Below are 9287 nucleotides of genomic sequence, written 5' to 3'. Positions count from 1 at the left end.
CTCTAGACCACTGAGCCGGGATCCAGCAGTGTTAATGTCTAACTTTACCGTTGGATGCTGGCTGAGTGGTCTAGACGTTAAGCTCTCGTGCGCGAGACTGATAGGACCTGGTTGCGAACCTCGCGAGGCGGGATCTTGGATTCTCACTGTTGAGGAGTCCCACGATAAGACGAAACGGCCATCCAGTGCTTGCAGGTTTTCCATGGTCGTCTAGCTTCAATTGACTCATGATTTCAACTATATAACTGAAATTAATTCATACATTCTACTACATACTCAGATCACTCAGTGGCAGAGAATGGATTCATAAGACTAGAATACATATCTATCATAACGGCTTCTATTCTTCATTTATTAGTTCCTTCATACTTTACCAAGTTATTTCGACTTGGTTGTTTGAATGTAATGCGGTCATAACAAGATTTGACGATATTAAAGGCCTTCATTCTATACGCAACCTAAATCAGCGGCTTAGTTGTAATCATACAACATAGTTTGACGACTCCATATATTTACTTGAATTACAAACGATCAATCAAATCTCAGTAGTATCGTGAATTGATGTAATACGCTAAAGCAAACTGTTGTAGGATATTTTTCTGACATTTGGGTGTTTAATTCTAGCGTTATTTGACCACATCAGATGAACAAGTGCTTATCCTCGTTTGTCTAACTACTCTGCGCCTATTTCTAGAGATATGCTCTTATTCACTGTTGATTATTTTATGTGTGCTTTACCTATGCACGTCTGTTTACTTACTTGACTAACCGATTTTCCATAATCTTACTCGGAGTATTTCACACGTAATCTTTATTTACATATAATGACAGTCTGTTCTTAGGCATTCCAAGTAGCCGTATTTCTTTAGTTTTAATCTTTTATATATCATCTATCTCAACTAAAGAATTAATTGAATATTTGTATTCAAAAATCTGATATTATTCCTTTATTGAATCCGGCGAATATGTCTTTGAAAGTATACGAAGTTAAGCGGGATAATTATTCTATTAACATTATTTACATTCAATCATAATACAGTCAAGGACGGGCATTGTACATATTGTACAAAATAAAAGCCCATTTCAAGTTATTTGGCCCATAGTTATATTGGACCTCGGTTCGATGATATTGTGGTAGTCGATATTCGATATTATCCCTAACTTCGTATATTGTTCGTCTTGATAACCGTTACTCGATAACGTCCTAACGATGTATAAATCAGAAGACGAATACGAAGGGCTGATTGCGTTTATTATTGAACCACACACAGGTATCCAATATTACAGGCACGTTAAGCAAGCATGAAAGAGCTGTGCCGTAAAATAGGCGAGCGAGCGTGCGAGCCGAATGAGTGAGTAAGCGTGTACAATACGGTGTAGCGTAGAACAGAGAACAGGCAAGCAGTAAACGGGATTAAGATGTACATATATATATATATAAGTGGAAAAGCATGAGTCATCGGATTAATAATAATGCTAGCGGAATGAATACATGCGTAGGCAGTAAGCAATGTTCAAGAGTATATAATAAAAGTACAATGGTATAGATAGGTTGTTATTGTATGAATGACTGTCCATTAAATAAGTTAACAAAAGGGCTTAGCCAGATTAGATGTAAACAAACTCAATTGTATCTGAGTTGCTATAATATTAGTCAGTATTAAATGTTGACCAATATAACAATAATCACAACTTACCAATATCAGTTTCATCAAAGTACTACAGTTATTCTATTGATGATAAACTGTTCATTGATCTAGTTCGTTCAATCATAAATGAAACATTTTCAGAATAATATTTTTAATTAAATATAGGTAGAACAAAAAAGTCAACCATTAGATCGGTAATTCCAAATATCAATTAATCGTAAAGTTGTCAGTATATCAAGTGAAAATGGTATTTTATTTCTTTCTAGGACGATGTCTAATGTTATCCTCAAAGTCTCAATGTATTAAACGAATGTTTATGAAAATATAGATAATACTTTTAATATTCGAATATAGATATTATCACCTAGACTACCATAACTAGGGTTTACTAAATTACTGAGTAATGGTAATTGCCACTTGTGTAGTTGTTTAAATTTCGATTTTTTCAATTCTCATTTTTAATAAAAATGATCAGTTTATATTTCCGTTATGGTTTCTCGCATGTAACTTTCAATTCTGTGTACACGCCAATTTCGATTACACAGAGAAAACTACATTTGTGATATGAGATTTGAAAAATTCAATAAATTAAACATTGTAATAGATTTATTAAACAAATCTCATCATTTAATTAACATTAAACAGGATAAATACTGTTATTCTAATAATTGTCATGAATTAAATGAACAAAGTGATTTTACATGAATCAACAAAGTAGTAATATCTAACCTCAACCAATCCACGAAATCGCGGTTGGGGTTAGACATTAACATCGTTAGATGCCGAGTCAGTGGTCTAGAGGTTAAGCGTTCACGTGCGAGACTGAAGGCCCTGAGTTCAAATCCCGCGAGCGGGATCGTGGATGCGCACTACTGAGGAGTCCCACAATATGGCGAAACAGCCGTCCAGTGCTTCCAGGTTTTCAGTGGTGGTCTAATACCAATCGGTTTATGATAAAGTATTATCACTTGGGATGTAAAATTTATAGTGATTATTAGATTCTAAAACTATGGATTACATTGTTACTAAATAAACACTGAAATTCAAGGAGTATTGAACAATAATTTGGTTCTATATTGAGAATCCTTATCAGTGTACACTTACAGCCTGGTCAGAGATTCAACTACAAGACATTAGCTACTCAGTGACAAACACAATAATTCTTAACCTTGTGACCACAGGTGACTAGTAAGAACTTATAACTTCAGGATTCAGTGCTAATCGATTGTGGTTGCGTAATACTGAGAAACGAGTGAAGTTGGCAATGCGAATCACTGGATACCGATTCATAAATCTGAAGACAGAGACATCGCCACCGGACATAAATGTCCTAGGTTGTATCATTAATGGCTTTCGTGAGTGCTTAATGCCAAGGATTTTTATACTACAGTGAAACATATACCCAGTGCTGTCTGGTTTCTGTTAATTGTCCAGTTAATATTAGTTTGTAATCTGAATTATTTTCAGCGTTAAAAAATTTGTTCTGTAATCTAATGATAGTATCTTGTTTATTGTAAATTTTTCGTAGGTAAAAAATCAGGGTGTTATGAAGGTATGCCAATTAACTGATAGAATTGAAGCTTTAGAAAATGAAGTTGAAAAGTATCGTATACTTGCCGGTATTGAGCATTTAAACAAATCACTAACTTTTGAAAAACCATCTACAACTCATAGAAATAATTCACAAGACGATTGTTATTCTTCAATATTCGCTAATAAAAGTCGATTATCTAAGGTAAAATTTAGTTTACCAAATGAAAATTTATTAAATCATTTACCTAGAAGAACAAGAGCATTCAGTGAGACAATTGATTTGAATAATGTATCTCAACAGAATCTCAATGAATATACTTACAATAAACCTGATTACGTAAAATCAAATATAGTACATATTTTAAGTGATATAGAGCAGTTACTATCACCAGAATCTCATCAAAAACAACAACGCCAGTGGGATCAACAACAGGAACAACAACGACCGCAACATTCCAGATTAAATTCAATCAATCTACAAAAATCTCATGGATTATCTCTTTTAAAAAATCCTAAGCAAAAATATGATTCATTTAACACTCAAGAAAAAGAAAATTCTTTTGATGGGAATCGTACAGATTTAGGTGTCCTTTCATTTGATAATGATACTGTTGATCTACATGGTGATAGTAGAACTATGGAAGATAATGCAAAGTAAGTTAAATAATAATTCAACCTGTTCTTGTCATAAGAAAGAGATGTGAACACTGATTGGCTGTTCTTGTGTGACCTTCATTAACAGACTTAATTGCGTGTTTGTTAACAAGCAGGAATCTCACTGCTGTAAAATTCTGATTGCTTGGTAGTTCTGCCTTTTGAAATTTCTTCGTTTTGGAGATTGCAGAAGTAATTTTAGGAAGACCATTGGTCACTTCGGTTAAACTGCCAACAAATTTATGTCATTCTAACTTCTGATTAAGTGGTGATTAGCTGACAAAAATGAAGATGTACCCACACGAATAACAATGAAATGAAGGTATGTAACTTATTAGGATCCTGCTGTCAGTGTTGTATTCCAGAGGGGCAATATGGTTCAAATGTAATCCTCTTATTGTTGTTCTGTACAACTATATTGGCCCCCATTATAGTTCCTGATGATGTTGTCCAGAATAAAAATGAACTGTTAAGTCTTATAATAAGAGTTAAACTATTTTGACTAATGACTGAAAATCCGTTGGTCATTGTTTCCAAGCTTAATAAATTTGCTACATCACTGATATCAATCCTTGGTAAAAACTACGTCCAAATGTAACTAATCTCTCTGAAAGCACTTCAATTCAGGAATATTTATGATGTTTAACGACCAAATGGCTGGAAAAATACAGCCTCATGGACTGTAAATGTTGATATTAAGTTTGCTGAAACGGAAGGCTAATTTAGCTTCGAATAGCCGTTCTTACTGTGACATTGTAATCCCAAAAATGTATATTGTTAGAGCTGATTGGTGCAAATCCATGGATTTAGATACTAATCCGTAAGGTATGTCTGGAATCTTGTGAGAACTGGTAATTCTTATAGAATTCTGATCGGTAACAACTAGTGCTGTTGTCAGAGCTGTTACAATTTAGTTGTTTCGGTTGGGATTAAACTTGGAGTTGATTTGGTGTTGAAGTATTTTAAGATGGTATATATGACCTACATCCGTGTATTTATAGGATAGACAAGTATGCCTTACTGACTGATAGATATCTCAGAGATAAAACCTAGATAAAATGACAAATTGGTGCAGTTTAGTAGATGGTTGGTAATATAATTGGCTGCAAAGCAGTGAATCACTGCATCTATATTATACATAACGATCAAAATATCTCATGTTTCCGAGTGGCTAATTTTCTTCCTGAAAAGTTTTATGAGTAAAACTTGTAACTCACATGAGTTCAAGTGAATAAATTTCATTATTGAATACCACATATTGTTATGCTTAATGCAGTTCTATCCTTTTGAATTGACTATGTATGAAACTATCATCTAATCTGTGGTTCACAAACAGAAACATTTTAGCTTTAGGGCTGTCGTAAAGGTTGAAACTAATTTATTCAAACGGTGAATTAAACACTTTTCTGAGAGATCTAAATAATCTGTTCTTTAGTATCTCTACAGCCACATCCTCCTCGAATTTAATATTCACGAAAAAAGTTCATTTGGAATTGTGATGGTGCTTTCAAATACCTAGATCTCTCAGAAAAACGTTTAATTCAGTAGAGTTGTGAATTGTTTTCTACAGTAATAACCATATTTGGGAAAATATCAAGGATAAACTGTTGTTTATAGCCACTTCAACGTACATTTTTGACCAATAGTTTTCAAGATTGATTAGAATAAGTCGAGTTGAGTGGCGAATATTTTCGAATAATATTTGCTACTCTGTCCAATAACTGATACAATTTGTCGTAGCATCTGCATTGAGGTAATAAAAAACCATGTATATATTGATGTAATTGAATCGGTCCCATTCAAAAGGAAGCGGATTAAAGGGCTCACGCTAATAAGGACGACAATCAAAGAGTGCATATTAATAGGAGTAATCATTAAAACGGGGAATAACATTTTTAATGGTGTGAAATAGGTTTGAATTACCTTCTGACCCTTTATCTTACTACCAATCAAAAAAGTACTTTTCTAAATGTATGGTGAATAGTCTAATCTCAACAAGTCTGTTTTTTTTGAATTTGGTAACAGTTTCTTATTGTTATTACTCTAGTTAAGTTATCTCGTACTTCTATTTCGAACAGCTTCGATATAATCTATTAAAAGGGATATTTGTATATGTTGGATTCCCAACAGATCAAGAGTTTATTAAACGTTTTCAAGGAACTTGGATTTAGTCAGGGCGTGTGATTGTCATTTTGTACGCGCCGAATGAAGTTTTATTTGATTAGCAGCTGGAATTTTGATCTAGATGTGACAAACGAGTTTTCAATGTAGCTATGATTTGATGTGTTGCGTCTGGTGAGCAAGCTGCTCGACATTTTAACATATTGATTGCGTTTTTCGCATCTCCCTTAGCTTTATCTAAAACATGATTGTGATCCATTGACTGTTTTATAAAAAATTCATACATCGCTCGAAATCGCGACCTACACTACTCTGTCAATCTCTAAATATTCTTGTTTTTGACTAATTTCTTCTTTCTGAACGAGTAACCATTCATTGCTAAAAATTCCGAACCCTTATTATTCTTCCCGTATTTCGAATCGGTTACAATGAAATGACAAAAATATAACTTCATATACAATTGTTTCATTTTGAACTAAAATCAAATCGAGACAAATATTTCTATATATCATTACACTCACTTCTAATATTTTATTGAAATTAAGTCTATGACCTTTACATTTTCGATCATTTGAAAATGTCTTTTGCTAGTTAAATTCTAACAACTATTTCAATTCAACAGAATATATAATGAACTGTAATTAGTTTAATTACAGAAACCTTGGTTATAGCAGCAGAAAATGTATATTTTTGTGTCTACCTGAACTAGATGCAAAACAGTGTGATTGATCATCATGTTTGAGTCACATTATGTATTAAAATAACTAACTGATTCATTCATTGATTTCTTATTAAGGCTGAAATTTTGTTCAGCTTGCTCATTTTGAATTTTCATTACATGTATTAAAATTTTGGTTAGGTAACTTGTGAAAACTAGGCCAGTTTTTTTCCATTATGAGGTTTCCCAGCAGTTTTCGCCTTCGAACCCACTAGGAATTAAACTTATGTCTCTCAGACCACCCAGCAAGAGCCGTGTATTTCAATCAATGTGTTGGGTACCAGTGACCTACATTTCCATCTGTTGTTAGTTCACAGTATAGTGGGACCATAATAGATAGCCAAGGCTTGTACCCGTCTTACTCACAATATGGTTGAACTTTATCAGTCATGGCTTCTCACTAGAACATGTGGTGTTCCATTCCCAGTTACTCACTAGTAAGTACATGATTTTATCTTTTGTACCTATAATAGAGTCAATCAATCCTTCAGTCTATGTTATGATGTTCTAGGTCGCTAGGTGTAAAACAGGCGTTTAAAACTAGTGAGAGGCATTACATCACGTAGAGAGTTGAGATAATGAGCATGGGGTAAGTTAACTATTTACCATTTTCTGGGACTAATATTTCTTTTTTTCCAACTTACAAACATGTTTCATTAAATAAAGAAAATACCAACTGTCATAATAATTCCTTATCATGAATATTAAACATTTCGCTTCCATTTCATACAATCGTTCATTTTACTCTTTTCAAATTTTTTGTCTAACTTATGTGTTACAGTAAGGTGAATAATTTATCGAAATTCAACAATTACAATATACATCAACATGAAGATTCATTGAACACAACATTATCAGACAATGAAAATGATAGTCAAACTCATCAAAAAATAAATTTGAGAAATTTCACGCCCAGATTCCTATCAGCACCACCACATTCAAAGTTTAATCTAGATCAAACTAACTCTCTGTTGTATAGTCAACCGGTTAATGGAATTCTAGCCAAATATGGTGCAAAAGATAAGCAAATTACTCTTAAAACATCTATGGAGGAAGACTATAGTTCAGCAACAACAATGATAAATAAAGGCCCGAAAGATGTCAAAAGAATTGATAAAAACAGGGAAATAACATAATTAAAGGTTAGTTATCTATAAATAATTTTAGAAAACATGTTTATATTACGATCAAAATAATCAAAGTAGCTAGGTGATGATATAATTGACCGTATCAATTGTTGATGTTAGCGATATTAAGACCATTTTTAAGACGCCATATAAAAATTGGTAACAGCAATTTTTATTACAACTCTATGTAGCCTATTTTTTGTAGGAAATTCTGTTTATAAAACATGTTATTCTAATACAGTCAGATGTTTTTAACCTTTCTATGTGATTTTATCGGTGACCTTGGGTACGAGTCCCACATGCAGATCGTAGATACGCACTGCTGAGTCTCATTCTAAGACTAGACGGTCGTCCAGGGCTTTCAGGTCTGCGATGGTGGTCTAGCCCACATCAACTCGTGAATGTAACTATTAAAATAATAATGATCCTAACATTTTTATGTATTTGCCTTAGCGTTTCTATCATCTATAATCTAAATGATTATCTGCAATTTACATAAATATCGAGTTACGCATTATTCACTGACTTTGCTATTTCTGTCACTCTCATTCGTAAAAATGGCTGATCTTCTGTCTATTAAATGATTGTGCGAAATATACCTATCCGAAACATTCGCAAATTGACTTTTAGTATACCGTCGCTCGAAACATGTTAAATCGACAGAACATAAGTGAAGTTAAGTAGGATCCGTTTCATTAACTTCATTAACGTCAGGTCTTACAGGATCCTTCTGAAGAGCCAACACAATAAACAGAATGGAATGAGATTCAAGAGGTGAAAAAAGTGGTTAACATTTCTTAAACTCTAAGATTATCACTTTTGCGTTTGAATAAATATTCTAGCTTAGTAGGAAGAATTGTAAATGAATGTTCATTTTGATATCAAATAAAAGGAAACGCATAGTATCTTCTAGCTATGATTATGTTTATAAAAAAATAATTCAAATGTTTACGTGACTTTCAAACTGTTATTTTACAAAAATGAACAATATTTGAGCGAACAATGGTTTTCAATAACTTCATCATCAGGCTGTACGGTTATAAGTCCATAATAATTGTGATATTTTACAAAGGCCAAAATGAGGCATGTATTAATTAATTTGACAATGATATATGTTAAAATTTGGTGAACGTTTGCATTCGTGAACATGTACCAGCATGGCTAGGAAAAGGAGTCACCAAATCCATTAACAGCACCATCCTTTCTCACTTGGTAGACAGTGAACATCATATCAAAATAGAGGAAGCCTTCTCTGTTTTATATCAAGTTCCGAAAACTCTACCTCAAAGAGCTAGATTACGATTACTTTACAAAGTCGAAGCCATCTGGATCAACTCCAGAAAACCAAACTTATGCATCCAGAAAAGGTATATCCTGCCTCTATGTTTACCTTGGCCTATGACTGGATCACCGGATATCTAAACTAAATTTTATAAACCACTCCCCCCTCCTTTTTTTTGATCACCCCTACCTTAATCTTCACAT

General features: G+C 33.3%; 1 protein-coding gene across 1 annotated transcript in view; it reads left to right on the top strand.

Annotated features, from left to right (window-relative positions):
• Smp_196400 (putative sphingosine phosphate lyase) overlaps positions 1–7811 on the top strand; it is a gene marked incomplete at both ends in the record, with an annotated part of 39939 nt that extends 32128 nt beyond the window's left edge. The window contains 2 exons of the mRNA XM_018794551.1: positions 3178–3836; positions 7457–7811. Coding sequence (XP_018648953.1) covers positions 3178–3836; positions 7457–7811 — 1014 coding nt within the window. The remainder of the gene's footprint in view (positions 1–3177; positions 3837–7456) is intronic.
• Positions 7812–9287: the final 1476 nt, after the last annotated feature.

The sequence above is a fragment of the Schistosoma mansoni genome, chromosome 1 (genome assembly GCF_000237925.1).
Source record: "Schistosoma mansoni strain Puerto Rico chromosome 1, complete genome".
Taxonomy (NCBI): Eukaryota; Metazoa; Platyhelminthes; class Trematoda; order Strigeidida; family Schistosomatidae; genus Schistosoma; species Schistosoma mansoni.
Note: the sequence above shows the minus strand (reverse complement) of the source record. Positions and strands in the feature narration are given on the sequence as shown.